General features: G+C 37.5%; 1 protein-coding gene and 1 pseudogene across 1 annotated transcript; one reads left to right on the forward strand and one right to left on the reverse strand.

The window, feature by feature from the left end:
• Window positions 1–221: 221 nt before the first annotated feature.
• Window positions 222–2,184, reverse strand: LOC113637193 (annotated as a pseudogene).
• Window positions 2,185–12,647: 10,463 nt separating this feature from the next.
• ch25h (cholesterol 25-hydroxylase) lies at window positions 12,648–13,551 on the forward strand. The gene has a single exon (XM_027177408.2). It carries the CDS (start codon window positions 12,680–12,682, stop codon window positions 13,520–13,522), a length of 843 nt encoding a protein of 280 aa, XP_027033209.2. The 5' UTR covers window positions 12,648–12,679; the 3' UTR covers window positions 13,523–13,551.
• The last annotated feature ends 3,078 nt before the right edge of the window (window positions 13,552–16,629 follow it).

Raw genomic sequence — 16,629 nt, forward strand, 5'->3', positions numbered from 1 at the left:
GGCTTTTGTTTCTGGTTGAGAAATAAACCACATTCAGTTCATCTTTATTTCTGAAATATATTCTATACATATATATGTTCTGTTCAGTAAATAGAAAGAATAACGAATACAAATGAATACATAAGCAAAAACCAGCACTAAAGAATAATAAGCACTAAAATTTTAATGTGAAATAATAATAATAGACAATAATAAAATGGGAAGAAGAGAAGAAAAGAAGTACTGTACATGCTTTAATTTTCATTACGAGAAAGTGTTTTTCAAAAATAGAATGCAGGACAAACTTTAATAATTCATGTAAAGATTACTTTAGTAAAGAAAAAAATCAAAATTTAAAGCAGAGACAGAGTCAGGTGACATGCAAATAAAGTTATTTGAGCAAAAGTAAAAACAAAGACAAAGAACTAGAAAAGTACTAGTAACCATAAACACAAGAACATAAGGCTCAGTATCAACAGGACATGACACTGAACATGACCTTCACAATGAACTAGAGGACTGAGTGTCGTTAAATATTATGGCTGTAATTGAATATTGGTGCCCAGGTCTGTGCAATCAGAATGAAAGTGAATAGAAATGTGAGAGAGTTTTGAGATGGTTATTTGGTGTAATTTTTAGTGGAAGCTTTGTTTTCTGGAAGTTGTAGATAGTGCCATGTTTGTAGGCTACTCTATTTTTCATGGTGTGAAAAGATTAAACCTGTGTTTTATACACAGTTCATATATTGTTACAGATACGATGTTGCATCTTGGTAATATTACTGTAATGAAAGCCTAAGTTCACAAAGATCACTGAGGTAATCCTCATTGTGTACAAATCTCAGCGCTGTCTCAAAGCACTCTATGGCTTGTTGCTTTTCTCCTTTTTCCTTATGAATGATTCCAAGTATTCCAAAGGCCTCTCCATCCTTGTTGTTGTTTTCAATTCTTCTCTTTGCAATCTTTTCCAGTTGTTTAGCACTTTTCTTCCCGTCATAATAATTTGGATTAAGCTTCAGACATTCAACATAATGATTAACTGCAGCAGATTCACATCTCATGCAGTATAGCTGAAAATCTGCATAATACAGATGAACAGTCTGGTAGTTTTCTTTTTTTTCTATAGTCATTTGAAATGCATTCTGAAACATTTCTTCTGCTCTCGACATATTCTTGTTCCCCCCATACTAAAGGTCCAGTTCACACATAGCAATGATGAAGTTGGGCTTCAGTTTGATCGCCATCTTCAAGTGGTAGATGCACTGCTCACGAGCTTGATTGATTTCAGCACCCTTTGTGTGGTGGCTTCCTGCTTTCTTCAGATTCAGGATTTTTTCCTTATAGCAGAGCCCCAGCTGATGGTGTATGAAGGCTGAGGTGGACACTTTCTCTAATGCTCTCTTTAGAAGGGGAATGGACCTTTCTACAGAGCCGTGACTCCGCAAAACTTCCCAACATATCGAATCACATGTGGGTGTTCTGGAGATCTCTCTATAGCTTGCTCTACTAGGCTCTCTGCCTCTCTGTTCTTCATGTGATGAGACAATTTAAGACCAAGCAGAACTTTAAGAACATCATTATCTGGATCAGTGGCTATGGCCCGTCTAAGTTGATCAATTGCAGTTGAAGCAGATGTATCTTGGAGAATATCCTCTATCCGATAAAGAGTAATTGCAAGGCCAGCATTCCATTCACCCTCATCTGGCTCCTGCTCTAAGGCCTTCTTGAAGCGATCTTCAGCCTTTTCATAATATTTGCGAGAAAACTTAAGGAAGGTCCATCCCTTCTCTCCAAGCACCTCAGCATATGGGACAGATGGATATTTCACTTTAATCTCACTCAGTTTATTCAGGTAGCTTTCACACTCTGCCAAATTACCCATATGATAGTATAACCATGCAAGGTCTCCATAGACAACAACAAGCAGCTTGTCACACTCATTTCCATGAGACTTAGTTAGCTCTACGGATCTCTCAAAGTAGCTGAGAGCCTCAGTATTGGAGCTTTGTAGAAACTTCACAAATCCAATATGGCTGTGTGTGCGCGCAATTCGTGCCTTGCTTTCAAGATCTAGGTTAAGGTCTTCGTCTAGCCTGTTCAGAAGTTCAGTGAGATTAATATCATTTTTATTCAGAGACCAGGTGAAATGACATTCCAGCCGAAGAAGGCTAGTTTTTAAATTTGTGTCTTGTGTTGAACTGTTAGAGAAAGAACATGATTAAAAGTAAAAGAATATATGAATATATTTTATATAATTAAAGAACATTTAAAGCATTCTTTTCAAAAATAGGTAATGGTAAAAGAGCTGTCAAAATAAGATTAAGGTCAAACTATGTACCTTAAAATATTTTTTACTTTAATTCATATTATGTAATAGACTAAGCATACAAAAAATTAACACCCCCATGACAAGCGAAGATAAGGTTTAGTACCTTTTTTAAGTGTGCACTTACAATGATAAAACTTACCTCATCATTAGTAATCTTTGTGCATATAACAATGATAAATCCTATTGTGATGACTCTGCTGACACGGATATAAGGTATCCTCTGCACATACAGTAGGTTCAGGATTGGAAACTGATAGTGCTTCCTTTTCAAATGCACTCAAATCTTTGGATGACATCATAAGCAAATGTCAGGTCAACTCCCATGTCTATAGCAAAGTCGAACAAACACGGCCTACAAACTCGGCTACTCTGTATTTCCCAAAGCACAACTCTGTCAAATTCACAGTCAATGGACTTTTTAACCCTGTATACCTGTTCACAATCACACACACACACACACACACACACACACACACACACACACACACACACACACACACACACACACACACACACACATATAAAAGAGTCATTTATTCCCTTCTCCCAGTTGCAAAGTATTGCTCAGTGTATTCACACCTGCTTGTACCAAGCTTTAATGGTTTTGACTTTGTTCTCTAACTTTTTTATATCTGTATTTGCCCTTTTGCATGTTTTTTGTTTGCACATTGCCTGATCCTTGCATTTGTATTCACCACAACCCACTGTCAAGTCAACAAGTCAACAAGAACAACAAGTCAGCATATTGAGAGGAGGTGCAATAGCTAACAGACTTGTGTAGATCCAAAACCTGTCTTTGAAAACAAAACAAAAGAGATGGTTGTTGACTTTAGAAGAGCATTAAGCAACCATGCACCACTGAACATCAGCAGGTCCTTTGTAGAGATCCTCAAGAACACCAAATTCCTTGGTGTTTACCTGAAAAAACACCACTTACCTCATCCTTCAATACTATCTCAATCACCAGGAAAGCCATCATCTCAACTTTCTGCAAAAACTGAGAAAAGACCATCTCCCTCTCACCATTCTTACCATAAGGACAAAACCTTCACTAAAGTTGACCTCAAGAGTGCATAGAATCTGATTAGGATTCAAAAAGATGATGAATGGAAAATTGCCTTTAACATGACATCCTGTGGGAAATCTTTAGAATATTTGTCCATGCTTACATTGTTAGCCACTGGGTGCCACTAGTGCTAACTTGTATTATCCAGTGAATAAGTGCTTGTAGCAGGAGTTGTCAGTCATGGCAATTCCATTGTTCACCATTAGATGCTGACTCCGTCAGTGTCAGTCTTGGGGCCTGTGTTCACATGAAGTCTCGAGTAAGTCAAATATTGTGACTGTGCATTCACATGAATACGAGAGCGATTGCTGTTGAATGATTTGTTTTCATATATTTTGCAGGTAATCAAGTGAAAACTGTGAAATAAAAACTCTTTTTATTTCTGGTCTTAATGTTAATCCTGGTGATATTTTGTTATATTACCAAATGTGTGAAATTTAGAAAAAATTAAGTTGAGTGAGTGAACCCATCGTGTGGTTTAATTAGCCTTATCAGTCCGAAGATGTAGTATGCTCTGGCCCCATCCCAATGTGACATGTAGCTTACAGCAGGTTATGGTCGTTGAACTGCTGTCCAGGTGGTGCTCGAAAACTATATGGGCTTCATAGATAATTATTTCACTTTTGAGAGCAAGGCTGTCCTGTTAGTGGGAGTGTCCATCCCATTCGGGAAGGTGCTGCTCTCATTTCTTGTAGCATAGCACATAGTTTAAGAACAAACCTAATTAATCAGTGCCAATCCACAGCCATGGCCAAGCAACAGACAAGCAGGCTAATCCGGCCTTCTGCTAGCTGCATTGAGTTGTCACCCAGGGTTCACAATATAGAGACTATGTCTGTTTCCCAAGAAACTTCCACAAAACTCTAGAAAAACTCAGAAAATTTGTTTTAGTAACCTTATTAGGATTAAATTAGATAATAGTGAATGCACAGCTAGCACTTTTACTGTTAAATCTTTTGCATCTAAAGCTCTTATAGTTAATGAAATGATTACTAATCAGTAGTTTAGTGTTCGGTGTTCAACAGAAACATGGGTCAAACCAAACGAGTTTGTCGCATTGAACAAAGCTTTTCCGCTTGGTTATAGTTATATACATCAGCCGTGCCTAACAGGCAGGGGAGGAGGTGTCTGTTATTCCTGATGATAAGCTAGCCGTCAGGCAAGAATCGAGATCGAGTCAAATTCAATTCAAAGTTACTGTATTCATTCTAACATAACATACTGTATGTAGCCACAAAAAATAAGTCTACTGAGTCAGTTCCTCTAATTGACCATCTGGACCATATTCTAAATTTGAAATTGCAGATTTTATTTCAAACCTAGTTGTTTCTATAGACAAAGCAGTCATTTTTGTATAATTTAATATTCATTTTGATGTTAGTAGATCCTCTGAGAACAGCAATTGTTTCCATCTAAATATAAAACATATAGTCACAGTGCCTCAATCAGAAGCTATCTCAGACCATTATCTCCTTTCATGCGCTTTTGGACACGATATTTGTAATTTGCCACGTCACCATGTTAAACATACATTTACATCTGCTACTGCAGAGAGATTTACCAATTGTCTCCCAGAATTATCATCCATGATGGGATCGCCATCCTATAAAGCAGGGGCATTCAATTAAAATTCAAAGAGGTTCAGTAACTAAAATTTCCTCCCAGCAAAGGTCCGAATCTTATATTGTCACTTAAAATAGTGTACCCTCATGTTAATAAAATCAATAATGCACATACATTTCTATATAATATATTGTTAAATTTCAAGTGTTTTCAAAGTCTGAACTTGTATGGCACTTGAATGGAAAACAATACTGTAGGCCTATATTTCAAGTAATGTAAAACATTCAGAATCTTTTGAATAAAATAAAAGTGCTTTTAATCTTTAAGAAAAGAATTAAACAAAAGACTTTTGAGCTGCCCCCTTTTTTAAACATTAACTACATTAATAACACAGGAACCTTAGGCAAAAGAACATTTCAAGTAAAATAGAATAGGGCAGAATTTACTGAATAAAAGAAAAGTGCAGAGCTTTGAGCAGCTCCCTTTTTCCTCTCTCCTTTCCACCTCTCCTTTCCCCCTTTCCATCTTCCGTTCCTACTGAGAGAAATGGGCATGTAACTGTCCTGCCAGCAGTCTGAATCTTAATTGTCCTGCCAGCGTAATTAGGTGCATTACTGCCACCTTCTGCTCTGGAGTATGGAACAGAAACAATCTGTTTTTGGCTTGGCTTTTGATGACGCTCCTATCGTAATAACTAGATTAATTGCGCATAAACGAAAGTTTTATCTTTTTATTAATATCATAGAGCTTATATAATCTTATAATATTAGATTAGAATGAGATGCTTAATATGATAATATTAGAATTTTAACGGGTCCGGGCAAACCCGTCACTCGGTCCGGATCCGGACCGCGGTCCGCCATTTGGTGATGCCCGCTAAAAAGCTTTCTGATTACATATGTCACGCCTACCTCAATCAAAAGGTGCAGGCTATTTGGTAGTATCTCAAGTACAAAATACTACAGGCAGGGGGCAGAACTTTTTCTCACAGAGCCCCACAGTTATGAAACAGCCTTCCATTTAGTGTTTGGGATTCTAGTCTAGAATTTAATGAATAGCCTTTCTTAGGTAAAGGAGCAGATCTGGAGGGTTCATGGGCATAGAGTGTTTGGTGAACTGAGTCTGGATGCTGTCAACTTACCACTCCTGGAAGTCACTCAGGTTTGCAGGCTAGAGGTCTTCACGGGTCCACTTAGATCCGTAAACCGGAGGTCTGACCCGAGACCCGAGCCAGTTCGGGTCTAGTTTCACGTGTACCTCGGACACGGGTCGGGTATAATAATAGCGGCATCGGGTCATTTAAAATGAATGTGTTTTTACCGAACGGACCGGAGAAGACCCGAAATACTGTATCTCGTGTTTGTGCATCGACTCGAGTCCTTTTCCAAACTCTCCTCTGTTTGCCAAGACCGCTTGCAACATGTGGCTGGCGACGTGTGGCTGGCGGTAATTTTCGTTGAAACGGACCTGTCAATCAATTTTGAATCCACACTGTAGCGGTTACTTTACTGTAGAGTTACGCAACATTTGGGTCCAGTCGGGTTAAAAAGATGCCAACGGGTCGGGTCGGACTCGGGTCTTTTTTTCAGGTTTGTCTCGGGTCGGGACTTTCTTAAAAAAAAAAAAATTATGCACGTCGGGTTCGGGTAAAAAGTGCTTCGGGTCACTTCGGTTGGGTACATTTTTTATCAGCAATCATTTAAAGACTTTGGCAAACTCTGATGCATTAGTTCCTCAGGATCTCTTGGTTGCACTATTTTAAACTGTTGAGAAATTACTTCTCAATGTTTTTTCCTCATATAATCTGAGGGAGTTTTCCATTCTACAGTTGCCACCAGTTTGCTCATTAGGGATAGATGTTAGAGATATAATAACTTGGTTTTAAACTTCTGTAAAGCTGCTTTGAGACAATGTGAATCGTTAAAAGCACCTTACAATTAAATTCAATTGAATTGAAAATTTAATTATTCAAAATTACATGCACACTCACACAACCTTTCAAAAATAATTTTATTCCCATTCTCAATTGTAAAACTTTGCTCAGTGAATTCATACCTGTTTATTCAAAATCTTTCCAGCGGGAATTGGCAGACAGGTAAATTATTTATATATAAAAAAATATATAAGTAATCCTCAACTTTGTCTCTAAGACCTTTTTGTATATGAAATAATTCTATTGGAATCTATCATCTCACCCTATAGGTCTGGTATATCACAGCCATCCCTGAGTGCCATAATATCTGTCGTTTTGAATGGTATACTTAATATGGGTAGTTGATACATCAGGTTTCCCTACACTGTGCGAGAACAGGCCGAAATTAAAATGCAATTTGCAGCCTACCAAATGTTTACCAAATGTAATCGGCACAATTGACTGCACTCGTGTTGCTTTAAGGGCACTACCTGAAAATGAATTTGCTTATGTTAATAGAAAGCATGTGCAATCTATTATTGTGCAAATCATATGTGACTCCAACATGACCCTCACAAACATTGTAGCACGCTGGCCTGGTTCAACACATGATTCCTTTATCTCACATAGCAGTGTAGGGAACAGACTAAATGCAGGCGCAGTACATGATGGCTGGCTTCTTGGTGAGTTTAACAATATTAAAAAGTAGAAACTGTAACAATTTTTTTTTATATATAATTATAACAATGTTGCTTTTAATTTAATTATAACCTGCAGGTGACAGTGGCTACCCCCTGAGATGCTGGCTCCTCAACCCATTTTTAAACCCGCAGAGCGCAGAGGAAACTCGTTATAACGAGGTCCACTCTCGTGCCCATGCAGTTGTGGAGCGTGTAATTGGCGTGTAAAAATGGGCGTGTACAGTGCGGGATATGAGGCTGGTTCACGTACGCAGATCTGAGGGTGATCTGTGATTTATAAAGGGAACATTGCTTACAGGTGTGCGTATGCACGGTTTTTAAACTGGAATATTTTTTGGCTTATGCCATTTTTATTCATGTAAAGCAGAAGACCTACTAGTACAAGATGTACTAGTAACCATAAACACAAGAACATAAGGCTCAGTATCATCAGTGACATGACACTGAACATGACCTTTAAAGTAATTGTACTGACCCTCGTGTCCCAAAGTGACAAATGTTCCTGGCCCACCTGGACAAAGCTTCGACAGTCCCACTAAGGAGTGCATCCTATGTTTTGCATGAGTAAGCTGCTATCACGGCAGACAGCATAGATCAAGACTGGTATTACCTTGAAGTGGGCTGTCTTTCGAAGCCTTTCAAAGCTGATTAACCTGGATTGTTTACACCAGTCAGGCCGGTTACTAAAGACCAAACTCGGCCACAGTATTTTAAAGGCTTTATCCTTTTTATTACCTGTATTGACCTTGAACAGGGAGCAGCTGAAAGAACAACACTCTGTTAATTTCCTAATCAAAGCTGAAGTGTCCTGCTAACTATTAATTTTTTTACAGTGATCATATTGGTGTGTGTGAGAATAATTGTATAAAATACTTAATCTTCTCTGACAATGTTGTATACTTTCTGTACAGAGCACATTGTTCTTTCTCTCACACACACATACCCCCCCCCCCCACACCAGTGTTGTAATGTAATGGAGTACAAATACTTGTTACTGTACTTAAGTAGAAATTTCACGTAACTCTAACACGTAACACGTACTTTACTTCGCTATTTAAATTTATGTCACCTTTCACTTTTACTCCACTACATTTCCAAGATAAAATGTATACTTTTACTCCGTTATATTTCCACTAAGCATCTTTGTTTCTCGTTACTACAAAATAAAATCAGCAGAAATGTGTGCGACTGCAATAAGGGAGGTTTGGTGAATCACTGCTCCTAGGTTGCATTACGCTCCGCACGCTCTATTTCAGCGTGATGTTGCCAAAAGGAGGAGGAAGCACAACTGAACCCGCCAGACCTGGGGTGGCCAACAAGTCAGAGACTAAGAGCCATATTTTTTACTGTGTTACCGCAAAGAGTCACATCATACACATGGGCACACATGATCATCACCTTTTTTTCCTGCCATTTTGAGAGCGAACTTGACACAAATTGTTTACTCAAATGAGCTTGCTCCTACTGGGAAACTTTGAATAATTTTCATCCCACTCACATGCGCGTTTGACGAAAATACTTTATTGAACTCAAGCGAAGCGAACACGCACAATAAAAAGACAGAAATACAAACTTCGATATGAACGTAAGAGCCGCATGAAACCGGGCAAAGAGCCGCATGCGGCTCGGGAGCTGGGGGTTGGCCGACCCTGTCGTAGAGGACCACCACGACGATAGTGGTGAACAGGGTGAAGAAGATAACGTTATACACGCTTGGTCGTATTTGCAAGAAATGTTTCTGTACAAATGAAGCGCCTCTTATGCCTACCAAAAAATCACTGAATTTTTACTTTTTACTTTTACTTCAAATACTTAAGTACATTAAATATCAGAAAATTACTTAAGTACAGTAAATATCAGATGCTTTAAGACTTTTACTTGAGTAATATTCTAAAAGGTTACTTTCACTTCTACCAAAGTCTTTTTTTTAGTAAGATACTTGTACTTTTACTCAAGTATTGCTTTCTTGTACTTTATACAACACTGAGCATAGATATGCACATAATTGAAAAGGAGTTGTTAGCCATAGTTTATGGATGTGAGAAATTTCACCAGTATGTGTACGGAAAGGAAATCACGATTGAAAGTGATCACAAGCCATTGGAGAGTATATTTAAGAAGCCGCTACATCAGGCTCCTGTGAGATTACAAAGAATGCTTCTATGACTACAGAGATACAGTCCCAAGGTTATGTACAAACTCGGTAAATAGCTATACATTGCAGATGCCTATCTCCACGAGCAGAAGGAAAATCTGCTGGAAGAGGATCTAGCAGTGAACTGGATTACGTCACAACTTCCCATATCAGAACAGAAACTGGATACTTTCAAAAAAGCAACAGCAGAGATGCAATTGTTAAAAAAGGCAGTGCTGAATGGATGGGAGAAAGAACGATCTATGTTGCCAAGATGAATACAGCCATACTGGACATTTCGTGAGGAAATCAGTCATGAAGATGGTCCGTTGTTCAAAGCAAATAAGCTCATTGTTCCAAATCAGCTAAGACAGGAAATGATCAACAAAATACATGAGTCACACCTGGGAATTGTCAAATGTAAGGCAAGAGGCAGGTATGTCGACACAAATTGAGGATGCAGTATCCAGATGTGCTACCTGCAATGAAAACAGGAACAACAATCAAAAAGAGCCATTGTTCCAACATGATGTGGCAGTGTTGTATAAAGTACTAGAAAGCAATACTTGAGTTAAAGTACCGTACTAGAAAAAGACTTTGGTAGAAGTGAGTCACCTTTTAGAATATTACTCAAGTAAAAGTCTTAAAGTATCTGATATTTACTGTACTTAAGTATCAAATGTATTTTTCTGATATTTAATGTACTTAAGTATTTGAAGTAAAAGTAAAAAGTAAAATTTCAGTGATAGGCATAAGAGTAGGGGTGGTTCTAGGGTTTCATCTTTAGGGGGTTTATCCCTCAGTGAGAATTTAAAACAAGAAGAGTTTTATATTATATATTATATGACTACATAGTAAGCCAAAAGTTATGGTATTATTAAATGGTAAAAGTGGACACCAAAATTTTATGCATGATGTAATGATGCCAGTCTTGAATCAAATCAGTTCATGTATGTGTGTATTCTCTACAAACAGTGTGTCCAATGAATGCAGTCATTAATAAACAAATATTCACAAGACAAAGACCAAATCAATAAATGTTATTTTTATTTAGTATTAAATGGATTATTTGCATTAATATTTTGTTTGTGCTATCAACTCCGGTAATAAGAATAGTGACATTTCGGAGTACAAATACAAATATGAGTAACCAAATATTTCAGTTTTTCAAAACTTTTCTGTTGAGCATCCTCCCAGAGCCACTCTGTCTCTTTCTCTAGCAATTTCCTCAAAGGTGCACTTATGTCAGACATATTGGGAATGAACTTTGCCAGATATTGCACTACTCCTAGGAATCTTTGCTGTTCTTGCTTGCTTTGTGGTGGTGGAATTTCAGTCACTGCCCTTATCTTTTCTTCATCTGGCTTAACTCCTTGAGCACTCCTATGTATTTGATCTCTGTCATTCTTATTTTGCACTTGTTTCTGTTGAGTTTTAAATCTATCTATCTATCTATCTATCTATCTATCTATCTATCTATCTATCTATCTATCTATCTATCTATCTATCTATCTATTTATTTATTTAGAATGCCACTGTTTCTCAGCTTTTATTAACTTAATATCCAACACACCAAAACAAATTCCTGAACATGTAAATTCCTTACAGTACCTGATAAATATACCTGATAAATAGCTGAGCAATGTTCTGGTTTTTTTATACAGACAAACGAACACGAGCTGGTGCTCCTTCACATAACCTTATTTTACTGACTTCAGTAACAAAACATATACACGTGACTCTGGATGTCATTGTACCAGATGACCACTAGATGTCCTCGCAACCTCATATATGTATAGCATATACAATATGTTACAGTGTGTAAATGATAGTACAGTTACTAGAAATGTCCTGTATGGGTGAATACAGGGCAAATTTTATTTACTATTAATATTGTACCAGATAGGCACTAATAATATCATTTTATGCTGATGCTGTCCTACATATTACATTTTTGTACAGATTTTCCACATAAAAAGTTTGTTTGTTTGTTGTTGTTGTTATTGTTTTGTTTTGTTTTGTTTTTTTAATGGCAACATTCAAAACATGAGAAATTGTGCAGAAAGTCATTAATAAAGATATAGCCAATTGAAATTTTTCATGTAGGGTTGGAGTTAGAGAAACATTTTTTCATTGTTTTAAAAACATTTCTTGAAAGTGAGTTTAAATGTAAATGTTTTCATCATATTAAATGCGACAGGTGGCGATATTTAGCCTAAATTGTGCAATAATATCTGCAAAAAATATAATAAAGTGTACACTTAAGTCCTTACGCGAAATACGTAGTACAACTATATATATAAAACCTTGAATCTTGATCTTTTTTCAGAAAACTCATACACATGTCATATAACCACTCAAGAAATAGTATTAAACTGTGACTTTCCTTGTATGCTCAAACATGCATGTTTTAATTTACACCTATATATCTTTCTACTAGATATAGTTCACCTTTAAAAAAACTAGTCAGCAACATGGAAAGGCACTTTATACACTTAATGCTTTTCTAATTATGTCTAAGTGTTTTACTAAAGACTTTCACTACTTTTATACATGTTTATTAAAAGCCACTTTAGTTTATTGCATTATAAATGTGTATTTCCAATAAATCTGTTATTTCCATTTTGCTATACAGACTTAGTACGATGAGGAATCATAGCCTATTACCATCTACAGTGACTACAGAAACTTTATTATTTTATTTTATTTATTATTTTATTAGCTTTGTCAAGCTTTCAATGTTTTCAACTCTCACAATTTCCTGTTTTTCAGCAAGAAACAGGCAGTGAAAGAATGAAGCCGTTAGCTAAAAATATCTTACATAATTATCAAGGCAGGCCCAGGCTGTAATATCCATGTAGATCAAACTGGTCAAATGACGTTTGACTGGAAATTCCAACAGTAAACATTCGCTTTGGAAATAAGGAAGTTCCAGGGGGCGTGACTACATGAATTACCCTTGACTACCCTTGCTGCTTACAGAGTATAAGAGAAACATGCTTCACTTCACACAGGCAAACAGCAACATGATTCAACTCACACAGGCACAGAGCAATGTGTCACATCTTACACAGGCACAGAGTAGCATGTCTCTGCTCCAGGGAATCTGGGACTACATCCTACACTACGAGACCTGGTTAAGGTCTCCCCTTTTCCCTGTATTGTTTTCACTGACAGTCTACTTAAGCTTCTGTTCACCTTTTGTGCTTCTGGACCTGCTGTCCTCCAGAACCGACCTGGTGAGGAGATACAAAATCCAGCAGAAACCAGTGACCTTAAGGATGATGTGGACCTGTTTGGCTCTCTCCCTCTACAATCACATGGTGTACATCTTCCCTCTGAGTGTGATGCACTGGTACTGGAGACCTGTCTTCTACCCAGCAGAGGCTCCCAGATTCCTAGAAGTCATTGGGCACTTGGTAAGCTGTCTGCTGCTGTTTGATTTCCAGTACTTCATCTGGCATGTGCTGCATCACAAGGTGCCTTGGCTTTACCGCACGTTCCACAAGGTGCACCATAAACACACGGCAACCTTTGCTCTCACTACAGAGTACTCAGGTGCTTGGGAAACGCTCTCGCTCGGCCTCTTCGCAGCGGTGAACCCCATGCTGCTGGGCTGCCATCCGTTCACCGAGATGCTCTTTCATATCCTGAACATGTGGCTGTCAGTTGAGGACCACTGCGGGTATGATCTGCCTTGGGCCACACACAGACTTGTACCTTTTGGACTGTATGGAGGTGCTCCACATCACGACCTTCATCACCAGAAGTTCAAAGCCAACTACGCTCCATATTTTACTCACTGGGACAAGTTGTTTGGAACACATCACTCTGAGTAAACAGACTTTTAAATCGCAATACTATTTTGCATCAAAATGATCGCAGAGACTTTTACGATTCAATGAATCTACAAAATCAGTTCTTAGAATTAACCAGATAAATACTATTTGTTATTTATTGAAAGCAACTAATGAAACTGGTTGTGAGTCCTGATATTTTTGTATGTGTTTATGCTTTTATATATTTAAATGGTACATTTACATATGAAGTTTTTTATGCAATTTATTTATATTTATTTAATTATATATTGACAACAAAGAACAAAGTACTATAAACTGTATTAAAAAAGCTCTACAAAAATGAAGTACAAAGTGTGTTTGTGTGTTCAATCAAAAGAATCAGATTTTTTTATTATAAGATTAATTGATGTAATTTAAACGATCAAATGACCACAGGATAATGTTAAAAGATAGTACATTTTATTGCCCAGTTGCATGTGTGGATGACCACAGCTGGTGAGTGGGAAGGCCTGGGTGGGCACTATCGGGCAATTACAAACAAAACAAAACTAGACTGGAGATGATGAGTGGGATTAGAGTGGAAGCATATTTCTGTGGCCGGATTTGTCCTGGGCAGGATTGTAGAACTTTAAGACAAAACACAAACTTAATATTTTATTATTATTATTATATTTTATCTTAGGTCCTAAACTATATACAACTAACTCTACACAAGTATATACAGTATATTACAACCTACATTTGTCATTTGTGTACATTTGTAACCCTTATTGTCGTTACAAAAGGCATCTGGTTACAACCTGCATTTGTATTTTTTCAATTCGATTCAATTCAATTCAGTTTATTTGCAAAGCGCTTTTAACAATTCACACTGTCTCAAAGCAGCTTTACTGAAGTATAGAAACAGAATAAAAATGTCAAAGTTTAAAGTTTTAAATTAAGTTACTATATATCTCTAACATCTATCCCTAATGAGCAAGCCAGAGGCGATGGTGGAAAATCTCCCTGAGATGATATGAAGAAACCTTGAAAGAAACCTTTCTCAGAATGGAACCCTTCATCATTTGGGTGACACTGAACAGCAAATAATGTAAATGTCAATAATGTTTGTAGGTGAGTGGAATTGTGTAGCCAAAAGTACCTGAGGAACTAATGGGTCAGCGTAATTTCTGAGTCCACCACAGACCCAACACTAATTTCTCCTGCCGACCATAAAGCTGACTGTCACAATAGTGGTTCAAAAACAGCGAGACAGGTTCCAGACGGCCCTATCCACAGCAATCCCATGAGTCACTGGCTGTCTATGGAGATCAATTCCCAGAAGAGTGCACACTACAGTAGGTGACAAGACAGCATTAGATCTCAAACCCACTAGAGTAAGAGTTGTTTTATTATTGCTTCAGCGGTTCTGTGATGAATTGACATCCAAAAACTGCTAGACAGCCTCTGTGGGACTTTTGTAGGGCCTCTGTGGGGCCTCTGTGATTATGTTCTTTACCCTTAACTCAAAATCTTTATTTATCTTCACTTGTATTAAAGAGAAATTAGTTTGCTTCCATTCACTATCTGCTCTTCAGTAATTTGGCAGTAATGTGGTATGGCAGATTTGGAACCTACGTTTGTAAGACAGGGTGAATATATCGTGTTTATTATAATAATAATATAAAAGTACATTCAGTATAATAATCTCGAAATCACTTTATCTGATGTTACCCACGAGAGGATGGGTTGTATTGAGTCTGGTTTCTTCTTCATGTCATCTTGGGGAGTTTTTCTTGTTAATTTTGACACTGATGGAATGACTGTGAAACCATGTGAGTTTCTCTTTTTCACCTCTGCTTTCACCTCCGCTTGATCTCTAATAGATATTAGAGATCTGAATATTAATCAGCATCCAGATGTATGGAAATCTGCTTCATGACAAAGCACTAAACAAAACAACAGGAATTAATAAAGAAAATCGTATGAATTGTGAATATTTACTTTCATCCCATTTCCTACTTTCCATTTTCAAAGTAAACTTTCCATCTCACTATCAGCTAAATCTCCCAGCAAATTTCACACTTCCTCTTTTCAGGCCCTGTGCTCTAGCTTCTGTTCTGATCTGTGTGCTAAGCATAAGTTTTATCCTGATCTCTGAGCAACTCATTCACAGAATAATTCAAATAAAAGTGTATTTCTGGGGAAACCCAATGTGCCAAAACAGAACCACAACGAATGCATGTAACAGATAACCTAAATAACTAAAGTGAGTGAATGAGAATGTGTGTGTGCCCTGCGATGGGTTGGCACTCCGTCCAGGGTCTATCCTGCCTTGATGCCCGATGACGCCTGAGATAGGCACAGGCTCCCCGTGACCCGAGAAGTTCGAATAAAGCGGTAGAAAATGAATGAATGAATGAACTAAAGCCCAAATATCCAATTATAGTGTTAGATTATAGAAAAACAATTGCAAGTGTTAATGTTCATGTTAACTGCAACAACAATACAACTGTCATATTTGAGCTATTGGTTGTGTGTAAGGTTGTGTGTTCAAATCCCACCACTGCCAAGCTGTCACCACTGGGCCACTATTGTGCACTTGAACAAGGCCCTTAAGTCTCATCTACTCAACAAAAGTATTAAGTAAAAGTAAAAATACTTTTATTTATAAATACAATCACAGGGGTTTCTGAAGTTCAGCTTTACAAGCACAGCGATGTAACTTGCATTGAACAAGTTCTTTATTTTGTGTCCACTGCAATGAGAATTACACTCTTATCAAAATACTCTTTACCACAGATATTCTGTTAGACGTTTTGTTTTTCAGTCAGCTTTCACACATTTGGGTATGAAAGCTGTGTGTCTGTGTGCTTCAGAAACACCCTGCCACACCTGGGAATATATCAGGTTTATAACTAGCCAAGCTGATATTCTATCATAATATAATATAATATATAACAAAATATGTCCTTGTTTGACCAATTGTGGAAAATCCACTAGAAGTATGAGCTCTTATATCATTAAGAGTACATCAGGGCTATCAAGTGTCAGACATTGAGCGTGACAGTCACGCATTTCAGTCTTTTGTCATGCTCTCCCACCACACATTGTATTTGTCACGCAGAAAAACTTTTTGACTATTTATCATTTTTGACATGTATCTG

This window comes from Tachysurus fulvidraco, chromosome 8, assembly GCF_022655615.1.
Source record: "Tachysurus fulvidraco isolate hzauxx_2018 chromosome 8, HZAU_PFXX_2.0, whole genome shotgun sequence".
NCBI classification, from domain to species: Eukaryota; Metazoa; Chordata; class Actinopteri; order Siluriformes; family Bagridae; genus Tachysurus; species Tachysurus fulvidraco.

Coding starts and splice junctions, on each gene's coding strand:
- ch25h (XM_027177408.2), top strand. CDS start 12,680: ATGCTTCACTTCACACAGGCAAACAGCAACATGATTCAACTCACACAG.